A 22,594-nucleotide genomic window follows, 5' to 3' on the forward strand; every position below is an offset into this window, starting at 1 on the left:
AGAAACAGTTGTTCCTGGCTTAACTGGCCAAGAAGGACTATGGTGGTAGCTTCTCCTGGGTTCCTATGCAAGAAAAAAAGGCTGTGACAGTGCAGAGTATTGCTTCTAAGCTAGTGAGTTCCACAACAGACTCAGAAATGTAAATGTAATGCTAAAATCCATGGGGAAAAGCAACAGCTTTTTTTTCTTTCCCCCTCTAACTTATGCACAAACCTGTTCCTCAGGCTAACTCATCCAGGCTTTCCTACCACGTTCTCACAGATGTGTGCTGTTAAGGCCTTTATTGCCCTCAAAGAACCCCACAAAGTCTTCAGCTTTCTGATCTACCTGTTCTGACTGAAAAAGGGCCTCAGTTCCCGAGGGTTTCAGCTGAGTAGCTCATCAGTGGTTAGAGCAAGATCTAGGACTAGAACTGGGAAAACAAACTCTGGGATGGCTAGAACAGGATGGCTGGGACTCGAGAGGTTTCCCACATGGACAAGGAAAAAAAATCCATTTGGCTCCCCCCTAGCCCCTGCCATGCCTTTCTGACACCCACATAAATGGGATTTCAAAGCTAGGGACAGCAAGCTGGACCTGAGCATCCGTCCAGATGCTGCGTCTGTCGGCAGTCAATGCCAGTAGCTGCAGGGAAAGAAAACATCTCAGTTCTGCAGGGCTGCGCCTGGTTAGAGAGGCTTGTGGTAGAGGCGTGAGGAGCAGCGTTTGGCAGCGCCCCTGACCCTCTCCTTGCCCCTGTGGGGCATGGCTGAGTTTAGACGTGGCAGCTGCAGCAATTTCTGTTAGGTGCTAGCACAAATGGATTGCAAAGGCTGGTGCCTTTCGGTGAACTCGTTTCTGGGTGCTGTCCCAGCCTCTCCTCCAACAGGCAGAAGAGTGCTGGGCACGTGCCCTGGCACATCAGGAGCTTTTTCTGTTGCGTGGCAGAAGCCAGCCCCCTTCCTCAGTATGAGATGTGCGTTTAGCTGTTTGCCATCGCTTCCGCCTAAAGCCGCCTTTTCTTTCAGGATCGATGACTTCTTCACGAGTTATTGCAGTGTTTCACTTCCTATACATGTACCTGTCTCAGCGGAGTTCTGCAGCGCCCCGAGGGGAGTTTGACAGGCTTTGTGCCATGTTTTCTTTTTACTGCTGCAGTGCCAGGCAGAAGAGCCCAGGACATGCACGCTGTAGCCACAAGCCTGCCCCTGAATCCCTGGGCTGGCTTGGTGGCCTGGTTTTGGAAAGAGGGTGTGTGGCGGTGATCTTCTGTGGCCATTGCCATGGAGGTACGTTTTCAGCTTGGCTTCCTGGTGTTTTGTCATGTGCTGGTTGGCAGCCAAGTGGACAAACAGGAGGGGAGGGGTGATTTGGTTAATATCAGATCAGGCTCTATGGAAAGTCCTGAATTCTGAGAACAGGAGTTTCTGGAAAGCACACAAATAAGGAAAACATTCCCAGGAAGTGTGCGAGAGCAGAGAGAAGGTTAGCCAGGTTTTCATGGGTCTCTTGCTTTCCTTGTGCCCTCTGCTAACCTTGCAAGTCAGAGCCTCTCACCCCGCCCAGGCTCCCACCCATGGGACCTTGTCTTCCCCGCTTTCCCCAGTGTGCGGGGCAGGAAAAAAGGGTGCCGGTAGGGAACACGGTGTGAATTTGTGAGCCCCATCCTTGCCTTTTCCCCTCCCTCCCATCCTCTTGCTTTTGTTAGCCCTGTACTTCTAATCACAGAAACATCAGATGTCTCATTTGCTGAAGCTGGACCGCAGCACGTGATTGCCTCGCCTCGGGACCTCCACGCAGCTCTGTAGCCACTGCTGTGCAGTGAGAATCTCTGCTGTTTCCTCCTGACTGCCTCGGTGCTGAAAGCTGCCTGACCCTGTGCTGTCTGCTGGTTGGAGCTGTGCAGCTGTGGAGCTTGTGGTTTGGGTGCTGGCAGACGCTGTCCTCACGCTGTCTTTGTGCAGCTGCGGTTCCAAGAAATACAGCGAGCTAGAGACCTGGCCGCAGGGAGGGGGAGGCAATACCAAGAACCTGTCAGAACAGGAGTGTGTGCTGGGGGGGTGGGCAGGAATGGGAGCTGTGGGTGGAGGGGTGAGGCAGAGGCTCATGGGAAGCTGGAGGTGTTTGCAAAGTTTTGCATTTATTTCACTCATCAGAAAAAATGGGGGGGGGACAACAAATAAATGACGGTGTGAACTTAGGGCAAATCTGGCAGTGAAGCAAGGCTTCCTGGAACAGCAAGGTGAGAGCAGGCTGTGAGTGGCTTGGCTGAGAGACAAAAGCTTGAGAATCTCTGAGGGCTGGAAATCAAGTAGTATGGGAAGCAAATATTTGTGTCCCCTGAGTGGAACTGCAGGTAATGGGTCTCTTCTAGTCTTTGCAAGCTCCTCTTCTGCTCTTCAGGAGCAGAAATGCCCTCTCACTCACAAGGGTGCCCTGCCTTTCCCCTCCTCCCCATAGATTTTTAAATACTCTTCTGGGAAAGGTACAGAAGGCCTAAATAGCTGCCACCTTGTCCCCACTCTGTTAGTGCTAAGCAACAGTATTTATGTCCCTGAAAAACAAATCATTTGATGTCTGCATCACCTCCAGCTCAGTGCAATGTAAAAACCCTTCCAGATATTTTGCTTTGCACCTAGCTTACCACCCTTGTGCATGCACAGTTTTGAAGGTAGCTGGTGCTCTTGATGTCCTCCTGAATATTTGTGTAAAATCCTATAAAATGGGGGAGAAGGGGAAGTTCTTTTTGCTGTATGAGGAAATTTGCAGCATGCAGATTGGGATTTATTCACACCAGTCATTACAGAGCTGTGAGCTGGCCCCGTTCCTGAGCCTAGCCTGTTGCTCAGGCTGTCTTGATGTCTACCTGTAGCAGATGACAAACGGGCCCTGGAGCACACCAAGACTTGCTGGTGTACCCTGGAAAGGTTTGTGGCAGCCCTGCAAGCTGTAGGGGAGAGGACAGCTGCGGGGCAGTTCTAGCTATGGCTAAGCTTCGCTGCAAGGGAAAGCAGTGGCTCCTGAGCTCACCTTTCCTTGTGACTTTTGGCTTCTCCTCTCTGCTACTTGAGCATCTGTACGCAGCCATCTATTGAATAAGATGTGCAGTCTGCCCCTGCAAGCAGGTGCCAACACTCTGAGGCTTTTGGGGGCTGTCCCAACCACATCCAGTCCACTCCTTCCCTTCTACCTTCTTGCCATTGCTAGTAAAAAGAGAGGATTTTAATTTCTCTGGTTTTGTCTGGCTGGCATTCAGTCCCTTCAATCCTTCCAAAGCTAGCTAGTTGAGGAAGGAGCTTATTGCACAGACGGGGGAAGGAGATCTTCAAAATCTTCCGTTTCCCCACTCTAACACATGTATCACGTTTATACCCTCGTTCGTATGCACCAGGCTCCAGGGCAGAAGTAGTTCTGCCAGTACCTGTAGCACTGGTTAGCAAAACTTTCAGTGTGGGCTGTTGTTACTGACAATAATGACACATACTGTAAGCAGCAATCTGAATTTTAATAACCCCACAGTTGAACATTCATCCTATCCAGTGGTTAGCGTGCTGTGGGTAAACGTGAAATCAGGTCACGTTTCTGAAATAATTTCTTATTTTATAATTTTACTTGTTCCTCAAAATGGCACTTTGTTGGTGTTTTAATTATTTTTTACGGTCTTTATATGCAACATTAAGAACAAAAAGGCAATTCAAGAGCAGCCAAGCACTGATTGTTTAGGTGATGTAGGAATCTGGTTCTGATTTTTCTGACTTCTGCTTTTAAGCAGAAGGTGAGCTGCCCTCACACTGGGCATGCCAACTGTAGATCTGTCTGCCCCTATCTGGAGCCTGGGGGACCCACTTCCATCATCTAAAGCAGTGTCAGTGGCAAAGGTGCAGATGAGGCTTCATTGCTCCACTCTGCCATAGTCCTCCTTTGGGAATTTGGGATGGTCACTGTTCTCTGCAAAATGGGAGTTGTGAGGATGAATGTTAGAGGTACTGAGGTGCTCGGCATGTTTCAGGGATGAGGCACCTCAGCAACCAACTCATTTTTCTGTTTTTTAGACTCTATAAAGCCACAATGATCGTCAAGTCTTTGTTTTATCAAAAATAGCATTTTTCTGTAGCGAAGGCCATTTCTTTCTGGTGTATCAAATCCTGTAAATGGTGTCTGAAAGTAAGCCCTTTTGAAAGGCCTGCCATTTCAGTTTAGAGTGACATGTTGTGGAGAATTTACCCAGGGTATTCCAAAGGTTAATTATCTAGGCTGTCAAAATGTTTTCTCTTATTTCCCATTAAAATTTCTTTAATTTCATCTTAATCTTTAGGGCGGGTAGCTAAACTGAGGGTTAAGATTGCTTTAAGCAATGATGGCGTTCTGTTAGCAGATGCTTGCTGTCTGAAACTCATCAGTCTGAGATGAGGTAGGGTGTCCTGCACAATAAAGACCGCAGCCTTTGGACATCTGCTGTTGTCCCAGTTTCTCTGTGTCTGGGACTGGCATCTCTTTCTAGCACCTTCTGCCCCTGTTGCTCTTTGCTAGCTGTGGTGCCGGTCAGATTCATCTACAGAGGTGAGGACTGCCTGTCTTACAGGGTGTTCTGTGCTCTGTGTATGAGCGCTGTAATGCATGGCCAGAAATACTTCATCTCCCAAGATGAGGTTTGAAAGTGGTTCTGCTGTGTTCTGCAGAGTGCTATAATTTGCCAGTTTGCAGTGGTGACATCTTCAGAGAACTGGCGAAGCACAATTTGTCACTGGATTGCTTCAGAAAAGATGGAAAAATACCAAGACTATCTGAAGAACACTTTCAAAACAACTTTGGGTATCTCAGTCACTCCTGACTTCTGGAAAGGAAAACTCGTGGCCATGGCAGTGGTCTTACGGGACCCACTCTGCGTTGTGGCTGCTGGGGTTTCCCAGTTCTTTTACAGATGTCGGGGAAGTTTGGTTTTCATGGGAAAGCTGTAAATGAAGGAAAGGACAGCTAATATCACAGCCAGTTAATGCAGATTTATAAAATGTCTTATTCCTGTGCATTATTTTGTGTTTTCTTCTTGTTTTTAATACACACATAGTTACAAATTTAATTAAATGTCCGATTTATACCAGTAATTTCTCTTTTCCTAATCTGCTGGTTAGGATATGCATTCTATTTTGCTCATCAATGAAATTTACTTCCAGAAGAACTTAGTTTCATAATTATAGATCTCTCTGGTTGTAGAGAGATACTAACATCTGGAAGAGGAATTAGTTTCTCCAGGTCATCACATTATTTTTAATGCTATCTTTTAATCTTGAACTGTTACGATAAACGTGCTTATTATGAGAGAAATAGTCTTTGCCTCCAAAAGAGGTATATGAAGTAACCAAGGCAATGTGGCAAGGGAGTCAGGAAGTAGGATATAAAGCTGAAGTAATATCAACGTCTCTTATTTAATATACCTGTGGCAAAAACTGAAATCAGTCGTACTTAAACAAGAGCTTTGGCAAGCACTCTCAAAACACTTTCACTGTGGAATGTATAAAGTAGAACTTCTCTAATAACTCCAAGCTTGAAATCGCTGGTGATAAACGTTAATGAAGTTAATAAATGCTGATAGTAGTTCTGCTTTAGGGAAATTGCACGTGGACATTTGTAATCAGTAACTTGTGTCCCTCTGTGACCAGCCCTGGAGATGGATGGTTCTTCTGAGCTAGCACAGAGATTTCCTGGAAATATTTATACGTGACCAGAAATGGCCAGCATTTAAGAGAGCAATTTAATGTCCAAGCAGAATTTTTTGGGTGGTTCTTCTCCTGTGGTCTTGGAATCATCAGCACCTGTTGTGGTTGCAGTTTCTCTCTGTCTTTGTTGCAGAAGTATTTTCAAACTGAGTCATCCATTTGAAATGCAAAAGCCACTTTCACGCGAGCGGGTAGATGCGGTGTTTATTTTTCTATGTTGTTATCTGAATGCTGGTGGTACTCTAATGGTTTCCCACAGTCTTGTTTGGGAGCCCATGAGAATGTTTTCCTCCATGGTCCTCTAGGAAAGGAATCCCACAGCAGCAGCACGGAGGAGGTGATTTTTGTTAACAAAACTCCCTTGCGAGTGCCGTGCCACTAACGGCATGGTACCCAGGGCAGGGCAGGGCAGGGCACTGCAGCGCAGCCCTTCGTACCTGGCTGAGGCCAGCATCAGTCCCCAGACTGAACCTCGCAGTGGAGAATAGTGTCCTCCAGCCTGTGGGCTGCTTCTCCTTTGCTTTTGGCAGGAGCCCAGTGAGTGCTGCAGTCATTGCTGAGGAGCATGGAGAGCTATGGGAGGCAGAGGGCATGGGCTGGAGAAGAACAAAGGCTGTTTTTAAGTGTCTGGTGAGCAAAGACCTGGGTGGTTCTGGCTTGTTCCAGCTCAACAACTGCAGGAGGTTTGAGAGAAAGCAGTGCAAACAGCTGAAGGAACTTGCTGCTAAAAAGCCCCTGCAGGCCCCAGAAGGCTGCAGCTGTGAAAAGGAGCCCAAAGAAGGTCAAGGAGCCAGTGTCTCCCCAGAGCTGGCATGATGGCAGAGCCATGCTACTGGTAAAGCAGCAAAGCCAAAGGCAGCTGAGTTGAAAATAGCAAAGGCTCGGAAAAGCTGATCTAAACAAGAATTAATGTTACCAGGAGAAATATGGAGTGTCTACACATTCAAATAAACCAAATCTTTCCTTTCTGCATGTGCTTTCAGGCTCTTTCAGCTGGAGAAATCAACAAGCAAAGGGTTCTACTAAAATGAAGCAGCTGAAAGCTGCTTGGCTTTCTTAGGGCAGGCCAGCGTTGAAATGTGCCTGTTTCCTCATTTAGGACTGAAGTAGCACAAGCTTTGCTTCTGTGAAGAGGCACAGTGTTTTATTATATTGAAGAGCGATTCACGTCTTGCGTGCAACAAAAATGCTATCTGACAAATCAGCCCATGTCTCTCAGGGACTCTGGGGATGTTTCCACAGAAGCTCCTCTAACCCAGCTCTTCATTTTTACACCTGTTTGCAGCTTCTCTTCCTACTTCCTGCAGATGCAAATCAGTCTAGCATGAAGGAAGACCAACAGCCACAAATATCTTCATAAAAACTCCACAGCTTTGCACAAATCATCTGTTACTTTGTACCCCAGTTTGGTTGATATATCCAAGGAAGGGTTTATGCCCTTATGTGTAAGCATGCCTGGTTTAGGCTCCTGGAAAAGGCCATTACTTTACTAAAGAGAACCCTGACCTGCCTGCCAGGTTGCATTGCTTTTAGATATTTCCTGCTTATGCCAAGAACGTGCAAAATGTCTTGTAAAAATTGGAAGACCGGTAATTTTCCTGGTAATGTCTTTCATTTGCACCTGTTGGTAAAATCAAGCCAATTCTTCTTTGTGAATTTTGTTAAGCTTTTTAGATTTACAGGAGAGATTCAAGAGCAGATCTCTCAAGTGAAATAACCTAGCCACTGTGGGAGCGCCTTGGGCAGTAAGGCCTTGTTTCTGTACAGTTGTGCCATGAAAAGAACAGGGGTCTCAGGGAGTTGTGAGCACCTGCTGAAGCAAGGTGTCTAATAAGGATTTTCTCTGGTGAATAGCAAGGGAAGTTCACACTGCAGTCTGAGGGAGTCATGTGTGTGTGTTCTGTAGCAACTAATCTCTCATATTCACAAACCTTGGAACTGTGTATCTTTAAGACCTCTCCTGCTGTGTTGGATTTTAAATGAAATTGCCAAGGGATTTCAAAACTAGATTGATGGGAGGGAGGAAGCAGTAGCAGCAGAGATGCATACGGCTCAAGAAGCATGGATGAAAGCCTTTCCCATGTGACTTTATACCAACAAAGCACAGTAGGAGTCCACAATCTGAAAGCCATGCAGGGACATTTGGGTCATTTAGTAATTCACTGCTTTTGCTTTTCATCTGCAGGTTGGATTATTGGTTTAGTTGTTGTTCAGAGCCATATGGCTGTCTCCAGATTATTTAAAAGTTTAGAATTCTTAAGTTTTGTAGCACACAAATGCTAAAGGCTAGAATTTTGGGGTAAATAATATGGAGTTACGGAAGTTAATGTGCTCCAGCTGTTTGGTTATTGTTTTTGTCAGTGCTAGAAGACCTCAGAGGATCCCTGGGAAACTGCATCCTGAGGATTTGGTTACTAGTCATAGCACCCTGTGGGGGAGATGGAGCTGAAATGACTTCTTGTGTGTCAGCTCCATTGCTGTCATTTATGTTTTAAAAATAAACAACAGAAATGCATTTTACTGGGCTACAAACCCAATAAATTAAAATTCTTTCAGTCCTCAGAACACAAAGGTGAGAATCAAAACAGCTTAGAAAAATGTTGATATGATTTCTTTTGTTTTGGTAGGATCTCATCTCCTTAGTTCTGGACGAAGAATCTCGGAAACATGAGAAGAATTCAGGCCTCTGCTTCTCAGCTGCTGTCCCACATCCTGTTATCCTGGAGATTGGCTGTGGCTCTGGAGCAATTGCTCTGAGTCTCCTGTGCAAACTGCCTCAGGTGAGCTTTTTTTAGTGCCCATGGTACAAGAGATGTCTGTATTACAGGACAGTCCCACTACATTAGACTTCATTGAGACTTCCCAGGCAAACTTCTTTGACTTGATGGGACTTAGCTGCTGCTTTAGCAGCTAAGGTCTTTGACAATCAGACTCTGTAAGTTCATGCTGGGTAGAGGGAGGGTATTTAGGAATTGCTCTCCCTAACTGACTGAAGGAGTAACAAAGGTAGTCAGAATGAAAGAAGCAAATGTGCTCATTCTTCAGCTGTCACAGCTCACTATTAATCACCGTATCTTGAAGCTATGGTGTTAAACTAATATCCTGGGTTGTGGACAAGATTGACTGAGGCGTGAGCATACACTCTATTAGTAAAATGTGTGAGACAGTCATATTTAAAATCACCTTGCTGTGAATCGATAGACCTCATCTCTAAGAGTCCGAAGAGACCAAATGAATATAGGAGAGGAATTCCCACGGAAGTATCAGTAGTTAGGATCAATATGACAAGCAGATGTCACACTGCCACAACTGCCAAACCACTTTTTAAAAGCCTTGTGTTCCCTCATAACAACCCCCACCTTTTGGACAGAATGGAAAGAGTGGGAAGGGAACTGAGATCTGGCTGACCAAAGCCCTTCTTGCCCCTGATCATTACGGCATGAGACAAGGTTAGTGAGATACTGTTGGTAAATGAGAAAAAAAAAAAAAAAAGAAAGAAGAGAAATGAAGCCAAGATCTCATCACACACAGATTTCAGCAAGTCCCTTCTCGTGAGCAAGAAGCGCTGTGGCCAGCTCTTCCTCTCAGAGAGAAGAGTGTGAGGCGTGGTGTGTTAGAGTTATGGAGGTCAATGCCTGTGTTCCTCCTCCCATTGACCTGATAAGGTTAATACTTGGGCTTCATGACTTCCAAGTATAGTTACTCTGATTTCCTGAGCTGTGCTTCATGCCCTTTTCCTTTCCTGTCAAGTTAAACAACTGTGCCAGTCTGTCCCTGTAACTGATAATAGTCCTTTCCCTGCTGGCTAACACAAACTGCTGTGCCCAGAGACGTACAGAGCCTTGACTGAAGAGAGTGAACAGTAGCCACACTGACACCTAACTTGAGTTTACATTGTGTGTGATCTCTTTCAGTGCTTGAGGCAGAATTTGGCAGTAGGCTATCAAGGAAAAACACCAGCAGCTTTTCATTTATGGTTTCAGGTGTGTCCTTTACCTTAAGGGTCTGCTTTGTGTGGGGGGGGTGCCGGTCTCAGGCTGTGAAATGAATCCCCCTAGGAATGATGGTTGATCGCACCACATACCGCCGTCATCTCCAGATGCAAAGTAATGTCTTTGAGCATGTTTCCTCTGTGTAAATACTTAGCCACATCTATGTTTAAAAAACAAAGCAAAGCAAAAACAAGTCAGGCCTTTGCCTGCACTTTTCCTAAGGCAGGATGGAAGGACAAACATATCTCTAACCATCCTACCACAGGCTGTTATACCGGAGGACTCGCAAATACTTGACACGCTGTCAAGTACAAGCAGTCAATACGTATGGTGAATCTAGTGTAAGCACTGTAAGGACTGCAGTGGTGTAAGTAGGCAAAAAGTGTCTGCCCAACATATGGAAAATGCCAGAACCTCTATCCAAGCTGTTGTGTTAATGTTGAGAGGGATTCCATCCACATTAGGGTAGAGGAGCCTAGGATGTGATCTTCTTTTAACCTGTGCCCACCTCAGCCTTTGGCTTGCTGAAGCGTTGAGTCTCACACTGCGTAGGAGCTATGAACCTATCAAGAGATGTGAGTCAGCGTGACTCCATTCTTGTGAGCTGAGTTGGTTTGGTCAGAAGCCTGTCGGTTTTGGTAGAATGCTGGCAGTGTTGCAGATTGCCTTCTGTCATGTTAGTTGCCTTACTAGAAGTGAATTGTGATTCCATCGGTGCCCTGAGAGGCATTCATCATGAGCTGTTCCTTTTAGGAGCTGAGAGGGAAGAGTCAATTAGCAGGTTTTATCTTTCATGTCTTTTCTGGCAGAGCTTGTCTGTTCAGGAACCTTGATGTTGTAATACTTTTGTTTGTTGTTGTTTTTCTGTCCTAGAGCTGGGTGATAGCTGTGGATAAAGAGGAGGCTGCTGTGGATCTCACCAAGGAGAATGTGCATAGGTACGAGCGCACGTGTTACACATTTTTTGTAAATCATTGCTTGAGGAAGACCAGGAGTCATCAATATTTGGATGTATTTATCACCACTAGAAACCAGGGAATTTTTAATTGTTTGAGCTCCCAAAGTGTGTAAGAATTGGGGAAAAAAAAAAAAGTTTATATTTACCAGGATTTTTTTTTCCTTTCACTTGTGAATGCGCTTTGCATAGACAGCAGCCTGAATGCTGTCTTCCAAGGGTTTTCAAAGTGTTTCATGGTCACTACTCTTGTTCTTTTCTATAGACTTCATAAACTTAGGCAGCAGGTAGTAAGGATGTATATGTCACTTAACAGGTTAAGGACAGGTATAGCCTGAATCCTACTCTGTCTGGCTACCTCATCATTACTGCCGTGCTTGCTCCTCTCATTGTCCCTCTGGATATAAGCTTTCACGCTTCATTTTGGTTTGGTATCCCTTAGTGTCCTCCTTGCAGTCTGGGGTTCGCTGAGGACAGAGCTGCTGAGTCCTTGTGCCTGAAGGCAGAGCAGCTCTCAGGAAAACCTTGTCCTTCCTAGCAGCTCTGCTTCCTCAGCTGGTTCTGCTCGACCCTGGCTATTCTGGATTGTCATGAGCATAGTGAGCACCAGAGGTAAATCTCAGGATAATTTTGAGTCTAGGAACCCAGTCTTTGTAGACATTGTGAAGCATACAGAGCTCTAGTATGTATTCATATCCTCTGAAACCTCTGGGCCCTGGGCATGAGTTAGAGCAGTCTTGGGAGGGATTCCTGTTGCTACCTCTTGTGGGGTCTCTTACAGCCACGAGTTGTAAAAATGATGCTTCTTAACTGACATGACTGTTCTCAGGGCCCACATACCCTTTCTTCCAAAGCTGCTGCCAGCACAGGGGTTACAGAGACAGGCTACTCCTGTTTCTGGCTGCGCTGAGTGGCATCTCTCCACTTCTTGCAACCCGGTCCCAGATCTTATGTGAGTCTGAAGTGATGGGTAGAAACACAAACCCTTCCTGCACTTTTACCTCATCAGTAGCCTATGCCTCCTATTCCAGCTATGGGGAACAGGCAGCAGAGATTTCTTCCTGATGTGTGAGTATCAAACCAAGTTCTCTTGCAGTTTTACAGAAACATAATAAAAGCAAGCAAGATCTTTGCCTCCTTGGTAGAGTAGCGCTATGGCATGTGGGAAAAATTGTCATATTATCCTTACTGGTTGGCTCAAGAATGGCTATGGGGAGTGTAAATGCATTGCCAGAGAACCTCATGTTTCTTCATGGATATTTTCATTAAGGGATCTTGTCCATGGTGCACTGTAGCAATTGGGAGAGAAGCCAGTAGGATAAGCTGTATTACTGCTTGACCGAAGCCAGCTTGGTTCTTGCCTTCTTTTCAGAGCTCCCTTATCACAGCTCTTTTCCCTGGGGGGAGGATGCCTAGGTGAGTCTTGGCTGCACCAAATTAATAGCAGTGCCAGATTACCCATCCGTGCACACTGCAGATAGATGCAGGAATCCCTCTTTTTCTTGATGCCTGTGTATGGTGACCAGGCAGTACCATAGGCCCTCAGCAAAGGCAAACAGTATTTGAGTATAAGGGCTTTCCTGCAGCATGCTCTATGAACCCCATCAGGTAGCCCCTAGAGCGTTATACTAAAGAGCTGGAAATAAAAATCTGCCTTTGTGGTGGGTCTCTCCTGGGGGGAAAGAGCATACTGGGAAGAGCTTCGGTTTTGTCAGAGGTTTCTCTAGACACCTGCTGCAGCAGGGGACAGGGCAGATCCTGTCTGCCACAGTGTGCTGTTGGTGGTCAGGGAATGGCACCTCCTGTAGGAGGCTTGGAGTCTTTCTCCATCAGCAGTTCTTGACCAACCTTGTCTCTCTGGCTCTGCAAAGTACCTTCTCTGTTGTTGCTCAAATGTCTTCTCAAAAGCCAGAGGCAAAGCTCGTGCAAAGAGGTATTGTGATGGGTGGATCATATAGCTGAGGAATTAGGGCTTATGTTCCTCCCTTGCTGTCTCACGCTCTCTGCTTCTGTGCCCTCTCCTGTAATATTAGGCTGTAACCAAGTACCAAGGCAGCTTTTAAACTGGCATCTCTTTACTGCCCCAGGAGCATCAAGGGAGCTTTTCCTAGGATCCCAAAGGTTTAGGGGGATCTCTGTCTACTTCCCCCTAGCAGGGAGTGTAATCTGGAGTGAGCTGGGAGGTAGGGATGGATTGCGCCAGGTTGAGCCAGCCTGGAGTATAATGCAATGGCAGCCTGGCTGTCTCAGGCTTGGGATTGAGTCAGCAAATAAGAGAGATCAGAATCTTGGCCAAGATTTCTCCCGAAGAAATACCAAGATGTTTAAAGACACGTTTCGTAAAAATAACAAACCACTCTGCTTACTTGTCACAGGTAAAGGGAGAGGTATTTGTGTATTCCTGTACCTTTGGGGACTCTGCTGGTGTGAGTACCCTGGGGAGGTCTGGTTACAGATGAAAGGCACTGAGCAAAACGTTTCCTGATTAATGTGCACAGACGTGTCAGGGATGAGAAGGATCATGAGTTAGAGAGTCACGTCTGAGAAACCCTAGTGTGCTTTAAATACATTTTACTGAACAGTCTGTGCATGTCCCTAAAGGGGACAGCTCCCCTCTCTACAACTACCTCAGAGAAGGCTGTAGTGGGATAAGGGTTCGTCTCTTTTCCCAAGCAACAAGTGATAGGACTATAGGGAATGGCCTCAAGTTGTGCCAGGGGAGGTTTACGTTGGATATGAGGAGAAATTTCTTCTTCACTAAAAGGGTTGCGAGGCATTGGAACAAGCTGCCTAGGGAAGTGGTTGAGTCAACATCCCTGGAGGTATTTCAAAGACGTGTAGATGTGGTGCTTAAGGACATGGTTTAGTGGTAGATACGGCAGTGATAGGTTAATGGGTGGACTTGATGATCTTAGAGGACTTTTCCAACCTAAATGGTTCTATTGAGTCTATAAAGGAGTCCCTTCTCCTGGTCTACATCTGGCACAGGGGTTCTGCTGCACTGCATGTGCTGGCTTCTTGGTGCAGCATGCAGTAAAATCTCGTCACCTTAACACACTCATGTGAGATGAAACGTGACTCTATAAAGATGCCTAAAAAAATACACTCAGATGACAGAACACTGTTAAGATCCCAACTGTAAAAAAAAATAATATAAAAAAAATGGCTGGAGAAAGAATGTGACAAACATGAGCCTGTTGACTTCATTTACAATATCAAATTTATATATTTGATGCTTTTAATTGTGTTTTTCAGTGGGGTAGTATATACACGCATATGACAAAAGGCGTGATTATTCAGTGGTCTGTTTATTAAATATGCTCTTCGTGAATCCACACAGATGAGCTTTCTAATCTTCTTTCTATTTCGCATCTGAAATTTTCTCTACAGGCTGCAACTCCAGGACAGGATCCACATCCTCCACCACAATGTTTCATACGGTAATTCTTTTCGCTGTTATAATTTTTTGTCCTTCTCCCTTTTTACTTTACTGTTGGGCATTGGGCATGAGAGACATCGGAGGGCCACCCCACTGGGACACAGGTGAGGAGGGTGTTGAAGTAATAGAGAAAAAGGTCAGTAGGAAGTGAGCCTGTGAAGCTTTTCCCATTAGAGATTTTCAGGCCAGATTATCAGCTGAGGGAAATCTATGACTTAATCAGAAGACGAATTTTTCCTGATTTTAGGTGTCTAAAGGTTGATTCTGAGCTGGTAGTCCAGGTGCTGTCTGCTGTTAGTGGGGAGAGGCATATATACAGAGAGTAATTCATTCCATGCTGACATGGGTGCTCTAGATGAACAGGTATGTGCCTGTCCTTCCACTGATGTTAGAGGGAGCTCAGACATTTAACTTACATTAAGTGCCCAGCCTTTATTCGTCTGAAATGAGGTGAACCAAAGCAGAGGATACCTGCTGTTGTTACCCTGGCCTTGGCTGAAACCTCTTAAAACTGCCATTTGATGAGGTTTATCTACCTCAGCTGTGCTTAGCTAGGAGCTCCAGAGCCAGGAGCTCCAGTGTTGCAGATTCATTAATGCACCTTTCTGACACTGTTGGCTTTGATACTGTTACCTCTTGGGAATATGTCTGCACAGTCTTCTACCTGCAAATCTGAGCTCGTGCTGGCTGTACTCCAGCAGTAAGCCAGCTAGCTGCAGTCCTAAAGCCGCGTGGCCGTGCCTGGCACCTGCAGGGGTAAGCTCCGTTCTGGGAGCCCGGCCTGAGGACAGAGTAACACTCCCAGGGTTGTGGTGTCTGGTCCAGAGCTGGTACATATCAGTCCAGACAGCAGCACGAGCATAAGCTGAACCTTGTTGGCAGAAAGGCCACCCTTTAGAAGGTTGATACAGATGAGGGCTTAGCTCTTTTGCTTATTAGAGGTCCTTCTGCAGCTTTGATAAGAGGAGGGATATACATCCTGACAGCTAGCCCAAGCTCTCACTTAGGTCTGCGTGGACTATCAAGTTCCAGTTGTTGCTTTAGATTTAGTTGGGCACAGATCTCTCCGGAGCATCTAGGTCCTGTGTACAGTAAGATATTCCACTAAGCAGGGCTGTGGGTATTAAAAAAAAAAAAAAAAAAAAAAAGAGATACTTTGCCTGTTCTTAGCTTTGTGTCATTCTTGTGTTCAGGGTGGGAGAGTGACCAGGCTAGGCTATCCCAAAAAGATACGGGATAAAATTCTACCAGAGAAGCAGAACCAAACACACGTGCAGCTGTCTGGAAAGGCAGTTTTCTGGATAGGATTTTGGTATTGAGCTTAGAGGAAAGGTTGCTGTGGTTGAGAGATGGTTGTGATTCTTTTTCTTTCCTAGGTTCTGCCAAACAGCTGCTACTCTGGGGCCCCATGGACTTCATAGTCAGTAACCCCCCATATGTTTTCCATGAAGACATGGCTTCCCTGGATGCAGAGATCCTCTGGTAATCAGATAAATAGATTTTCCTTCTCCCATTCCTTGCTGCAAGGTTTTCTGGCTGCCTCCTTATGTTACACACACACACTTGCACAGAAAGTAGGGAAATGTAGTATACACATACATTCTTACTTGTAGGTGTGTTTATATGTAGTGTACAACAGTACAGCATTACTTTGATAATGCTTACAGGTCTGAACCAATATCAAAGTATTTTAAATATTTATGAAAATGGAAGAAGCACACATGTTGAAATTACTAAGTTTCCAATCCAAAACTCTTTTAGAACATTTTTCATGCTAGATTTCTTCATAAGTGGTGTGAGTGTATGAAAGAAAGTATAATTATTCTGGGTAGCTTTTTGTGATTAAAAAAAAAAAAGGTGGAAATACTGTGGCCCATTCTTTTCAGAAGTCGTCTTTTAAGCAAACAAACCCACACAAACATGAAAAGGCTCTTCTGGAATGCAAAACTGGTTTGTGTGTGCTGGTCTTCCTCCGAATTGATGGTCATGCATGTCAGGACAGAGTCCTATACACACCCCTGTGCAAAATGTGCACAGGAGCAGATTCTGTCCTTGAAAGTGGCAAAGTTCTCTGCATCCTAATTTGCTCTGCTAGGTTAGAAGGCAGTCCAACCTGGCTATTGGCACAGCTGAAATAAAGCAAGTGCTCCATCACTGTACAACCCACTCTTTCCCTGTCCAGCTAGCACAGAGAGAACATACCATGTGTTGGAACTGTGTAACTCTGGCTGCAGTTGACTCAAAATTTTCAGGAAAAGCTCAAGGAACGTATTCTGCTTGTGTTCAATTTGGAGTTTCTCAGCCTAGAGGTGGCAGCCTTCTTACTCCCAGTATTTCTCCTAAAAGCTATGAAAGTGCTCTCACTTGCTGTAGCCAGGCTGGAGTTCAGATGTATTAGTTGCACCTTTCTCCATGGTGTCAGGCAGTGGCTTAATGGCATGGCTCGTGCCACGTGAATTGCTGGTAATGTTGTCTTGTTCCCAAACCCTAGCTATGAGGACCTTGGTGCACTGGATGGAGGAGCTGATGGGATGAGAGTTATCAAAACAATTCTGGCTCTGGCTCCTTCTCTTCTGAAGGATTCTGGGTAAGTACAGTTCTCTTTTTGAGTTTCATGTCTTCTGTCCATTTCTGTAACTACCATTTTTGTTTCGTACAGGAAGATACAGAGGGAAAATAGTTGTGAAAATGCTATCTAGCAATAGCAGTTAAAAAAAAAAAAAAAAAAAAAACTACATAAGCAAAATCAACTTAAAATCAGCCGTGTTAATACAGGGATATGGGCCTTCCTTGACTAGTGATGATGTTTCATAGTCATTAGTGAAGTGAGAATCTTTAAAGGTTAAAGCACTAACAGAAGGAAAATGAAAGAGAGCAACGGAGTAAGAAGGAGCACAAAAAAGGAAGCTTACTTAAGCAGAATAATTGATGGAGGGAGAAGCAATACAGAGCTCTGTGAGGATGGATGTAGATCTCTATTTCCCTCACACCCTTTATTTAGGGGAAACTTATATGTTGTGCCAGTATGCAGTGCTGAATATCCTGGGAGAATGATGGTAATCAGCCAGGGATAACTTCTTAAATGTTAGATTTCTTCACTGTGAATTCTTAAGACTGGTTGTTTCTATTTGTTATGTGGGATCCATTTTGTGCCTTAACATGGACAGGCTGATACCCAAATGTCTTGTGTTGGCACGTTCCCATATCCTGTTGAAAATTCCTCACCTTTTGGTTAACATAGGAGAGGACATTGAAAATCTGCTGTTTTGAGAAGAGGAACGGGAGTATCAAGAGGCATACTGAGAATAATTCATTGCTTATGGTTTTTATGACCACAAGAGCAGAAGATGCTCCCCAGGACTTCTCAGCAACAGATGGGAACCCCATTTCCTGTGGGGATGGTTGTTAGAATTTTTTTCCTAGTTCCTTTTTGCTTGTTTTATAAGGTGGAGCTCCTATTCGAGGGGTCCAAGTTTTTTAAGGTCAGGAATGAGAACCACACCCAGCTGGTAATTAGTTTGGTGAATTTATAGGGAGTGTTCAGTGTGGGACATTTCAGGAATTCCCGGGAGAGTGTCTGGTTGGGGCTTGGCCTCTGTACTTTGCCTGTTAAACTTGGATCCTGCTGCACTGTCAGAGGCTGGAACCCATTTCCACGGGCCTATAAGCTAGGGTGATTCTGCCTTGTTGTGGGAGCAGAGACTCATAAATGGCAGTGTCACAAAGCCCAGCTGCAGCAAAAGTGGAAGTAGCCCTTCAATGTGAAGCTATGTCCTGGTGCGTTATCTGAGGCTGTCTGACAAGTTCCCTCATTCCTGTTGCACTCTCCTTTGTACTGTCCTGTGTGTAGGGCTGTATGGCCTGAATCCTTGTGGTGTTTTCATAACGGATCTATGGAGATATTTACTATGGGGAAAATGTGTATACTGACTTGTGTTTCGACTCTCACTACAGGGACCTAATGTCACCCCGTTTATACAACGAGGTGCTAGTCCAGTATTGAGTGTTCATGCATTTGCATCATAAAACTTGGTTCTGGCTCTTCCTCAGCAGCCTGCTCCACTTTAAATCTTTGTGGGCCTCAAAAAGACAGAGCTGGTGGTATTCCCACATAGGGTTCAAAAGGGATCCTTAGGTCTTAGTACCAGGGTTTAACTGCTCACATAGAGGAGTACCAGGAAAGTTTCCCTTAAGATCAACATTTTGTCCCCCTGAAGGAGGCAGTTGGAATCTGCACCTTATATGGACCGCTTCAATCTGGTCTAAGATTGTTGGTTTGCAGTGTTTTGACCTTCTCATTTCCTGCACTCATAGGAGTCTTCCAGGAAAGAAGACCTTAATTTTTTATCATCTTAGCAACCTGAATATGTGCATCTCCCCACTTTCTACTCCTACGTGTGTCCTTTCAGAAGCGTGTTTCTAGAAGTTGATCCCAGACACCCAGATATGGTGGAGAACTGGCTACAGGCACACCCAGACTTACTACTCACCCTTTGTGCTGTTCACAAGGACTTCTGTGGCAAGTGAGTTTTACCTTCAAAGTTTTGATTCAAGTGTTGATCTGTGTCCTGAGTAGATTGGATTCCTGTATCCTGATATGTTGAGTGGAACACAGCAAGAGAGAGCATCTGAAGCCAGCCTTTAATAAAATCACAAAATCATTAAGGTTGGAAAAGACCTCCAAGATCATCTGGTCCAACCATCCCCCTACTACCAATGTCACCCACTAAACCACGTCCCCAAGCACCACGTCCAACCTTTCCTTGAACACCCCCAGGGATGGTGACTCCACCACCTCCCTGAGCAACCCGTTCCAATGCCTGACCGCTCTTTCTGAGAAGAAATGTCTCCTCATCTCCAATCTGAACCTCCCCTGACACAACTTGAGGCCATTCCCTCTAGTCCTATCACTAGTTACCTGTGAGAAGAGGCCGACCCCCAGCTCCCCACACCTTCCTTTCAGGTAGCTGCAGAGAGCAATAAGGTCTCCCCTGAGCCTCCTCTTCTCCAGACTAAACACTCCCAGTGCCCTCAGCCACTCCCCATAGGACTTGTGTCCCAGGCCCTTCACCAGCTTCGTAGCCCTTCTCTGGACACGCTCCAGGGCCTCGATGCCCTTCTTGTAACGAGGGGCCCAAAGCTGAACACAGCACTCGAGGTGCAGCCTCACCAGAGCAGAGTACAGGGGGATGATCACCTCCCTGGCCCTGCTGGCTGCACTATTCCTGACACAAGCCAGGATGCCGTTGGCCTTCTTGGCCCCCTGGGCACACTGCTGGCTCATGTCCAGGTGAGCATCAACCAGCACCCCCAGATCCTTTTCCTCTGCACAGCCTTCCAGCCACTCTGCCCCCAGCCTGTAGCGCTGCATGGGGTTGTTGTGGCCAAAGTGCAGGACCCGGCACTTGGCCTTGTTGAACCTCATCCCATTGGCCTCTGCCCATCGACCCGTCCTGTCCAGGTCCCTCTGCAGGGCCTTCCTACCCTGCGGCAGATCAACACTTTCCCCAACTTGGTGTTGTCTGCAAGCTTACTGAGGGTGCACCCAATTCCATCATCCAAGTCATCAATAAAGATATTAAAGAGGGTGGACTCCAAGTGTCTCAATTTTATGTCCTGAGATAACCTGGCAAGTGTTTGAGTCAGAAATTCTGACACAGGTAAACATTTCTGATAAGGTGACTGGCTCTGGTGAAATTACCACCATTGGAATGCTTTTATATGATGGAATTGTAACCATATTCTCCCTAGCAAGACTTAAAGTTCTGCTCATTCTTTTCCCCACAGGCCTAGGTTCCTGCACATCCAAAAACAAAGCAGATGACAACAGTGCTGGAGATAACATTCCTTGCAGTGTGCTTTTTGCTGATGAGCCCTGCTGAATGGCTTGTTGCATGGCAGCATGGCAAAAGGAATCTTCACTTCGTTTTCCAGTGCGTTGATCTCTCCATGCAGTGACAGGCCCCTCATTTCCTAATACAGGCTTCATCTTGCAATCCAGAGGTTCAACAGAGCATTTAAAAGTGTTTCATCTTCTTCAGGGATCTACATGTGACTCTAGTTTACTCTGCTAAAGTGACTTGCTAATCTCAGGACCAATATGGAAGAGTTCACAGTTCCAGATATTTCATTGCAAATTTCAAAGAAATACATTAAAAATACAGTTTCTCAACATGTCAGATCACCCATTTAACGTAGAAGGATTTTTTTTTCCTTATTTAACCTTGAGGTAAACTTTGAAAGAATATGACCAGATTGGTTGATCGGTCCAACTCTGGGTTTAGCAGCTCATGAATTTGCAGGTATAATGGAATGTGACTAAACTGCAGGTTTGAAATTCAGCTCTCTTTCAGGTTCCTGATGCTCTGGAGTAGCTTTCCAACAGCAAAGCAGCTTTCATTTCTAAGTCCTGCTGAGTGACATAGTGACATGTCATTTGAAGTATCAGTGCACATATTACACCGTGACTGCTTAGGAGAGACAAAGTTCTGCAGCTCAGATAAAGTGATTTTGATCGCGCCTGGGTTGTGATGGATTTGGTGAAGAGATTAAACAGGAATCTATGGATCGGTCTGCCCCTTCCTTTGGAATATGCTTGTTTGGAGTAGAAGGGAAAAGCCTTGTATTTGGACAGTTGTGGGCCACAGCTGATAAAGCATCTCTTCCTGTCATACATGTTTTCACTCTGTATTTGTGGCTACGTAGGTCACTGGCTCTAGAGGAAGGAGCTCTGTTGGTGTTGGCTAAAACCATCTGAATCTACAGCACCTGACACTTCATGGATGCTGCCAGAAAGAATCAAACCATTGTATTAAAGATAGTGCTGTATGTACGTTAAACTTAGTCTTACAAGAAATGCTGTGCAATCGTGCTTTCAAACGTGCTGGTGGGTCTGAATAAACATCTGGGATCTGCATATTGCTTCTGATAGTAAAGCTTAAATTCCATGTAACGTTTTTAAATGTGAGGCTACAGAGAAGGCCAGAATCACTACTCCAGTTTCAGAGATGAAGTCAAAAAAAAGTGAGGTGAAAAGACTTACAAAATCTGACAACAGGCTAAGTTTGGAGTAGGACCCAGTCTCTTGACAGCCATGGGAATAACTGAGGTCTGTTTCTTTGTCTGGGAAGAATGACTCAGAGTAGGGCTGCCTGCAACAACACTGAGAGAAGTCCCTGAAATGAACAGTCAAGATCATGACATTATAAATGCTGAAAGGATTAAATCCAAGCTGCTGCCTGTTGCTATTGTTTCTAGTGTTGCAAGTTCCCTTCTTGACCATAGCTAGCCAGAGAAAGAAGGAAAGAAACCAGATCAAAAGACCTGGATCAGTCTGAATGGAAGCACTTGCTGGACCAGTGGAGGTGAGCATGTGGTAGGGAATAGAAATGTCCAGACAGTGACTTTTGCAGTCTGGGTGTGCCAGGGATGTGCTATCAGGCCATCTGTGCATGCTGAACTGGGAGTGCATAGCCAGAAAGGGTAGGTACTGCATCAACAAACTTGGCATCTGTTTGGAAGGTGGCAGCAGATTCAGAGGGCTTTGCAAGTCCCTTTCCCTCCTACCTCTACTGCATTCACTGTCTCCACTCTTTCATTCACTGTAGAATGCTGGAGCCTTCACCCTGCATTTTCACAGGTACATCTTTCTGATGTACCAGTGCCTGGGTTTCTGCTTAGATCCTCTCCTTGCCCTGTGGATTTTTACTGTTCAGCTCACAGACTGACCTTTCACCCCATCCCACCACTCTGCTCACCACAGGAGTTTGCCTGTAATACTGTACACTCTTTACTTGAAGTTATAAGCCCTCACTGGACTGCACTGCCTGCCCTGGTGAATCATAGTAGAGGAGATGGAGGAAAGGGGAGAAAGGAAGAGGTTCAGTTAAAGTGCACTTGATCCTAGGTTTGGAAATAAAATTTCAGCACAGTTGACCTCTGGCAGCAGGGAGTACAAATTGCAGTCAAAGAGGTATTGTGTTTTTTCATAAATAATAACAATAATGGGTTAGTCTTATTTTTTAGCTCACTTTGTTGGACTTAGGTCTTTCAATTTGATTCTTAAAACAGTGTGCCCTGATTTAATCTTGACATTGATATTGTTTCTTTATGAAAAACAGAGCAAAGAAGCACAGGGCGCTTCTGCAGGGCGCTTTAAAAGCTGGATAATGTACTGGCTTATGAGAGCATCAAATGGCATCATGTTGCATTTGTCAAGGCGTAGGCTGCTTCCCTGCAGCAGGCCAGAGTTAGGTGCCCCTCTGAGAGCTGGTGGCTGAGCTGCAGAAAGCAGCCTGCCTTTTCTCAGAAGCAGTCATTTGTCAGAGCACAGAGCAGGACACTTTCCCTGAGATGGACTCTTGGTCTAGTCCAGTAGGACAAGCGTTAAATTCCTGTATTTATAGCTAAAACAATAGTAAAAATGCTTGCATTTCTGTGGGTTTGCACTGCATAGTGGTTACATGTCTCGGGAAATCACATGGTGCTGCAGACCTTCTCATAAAGGCAAGAATGG

The 22,594-nt window shown here is 45.4% G+C and overlaps 1 protein-coding gene across 4 annotated transcripts in view; it reads left to right on the forward strand.

The window, feature by feature from the left end:
• HEMK1 (HemK methyltransferase family member 1) overlaps positions 1-20,995 on the forward strand; it is a 32,819-nt gene extending 11,824 nt beyond the window's left edge. For all 4 annotated transcript variants that reach the window (XM_040568444.1, XM_040568446.1, XM_040568447.1 and 1 more), the window contains 7 exons: positions 8,321-8,473; positions 10,559-10,623; positions 14,031-14,080; positions 15,456-15,561; positions 16,571-16,666; positions 18,489-18,602; positions 19,867-20,995. In XM_040568444.1, coding sequence (XP_040424378.1) covers positions 8,321-8,473; positions 10,559-10,623; positions 14,031-14,080; positions 15,456-15,561; positions 16,571-16,666; positions 18,489-18,602; positions 19,867-19,903 — 621 coding nt within the window. In that variant the 3' untranslated portion in view covers positions 19,904-20,995. The remainder of the gene's footprint in view (positions 1-8,320; positions 8,474-10,558; positions 10,624-14,030; positions 14,081-15,455; positions 15,562-16,570; positions 16,667-18,488; positions 18,603-19,866) is intronic.
• The last annotated feature ends 1,599 nt before the right edge of the window (positions 20,996-22,594 follow it).

This window comes from Cygnus olor, chromosome 10 (genome assembly GCF_009769625.2).
Source record: "Cygnus olor isolate bCygOlo1 chromosome 10, bCygOlo1.pri.v2, whole genome shotgun sequence".
In the NCBI taxonomy this organism is placed as follows: domain Eukaryota; kingdom Metazoa; phylum Chordata; class Aves; order Anseriformes; family Anatidae; genus Cygnus; species Cygnus olor.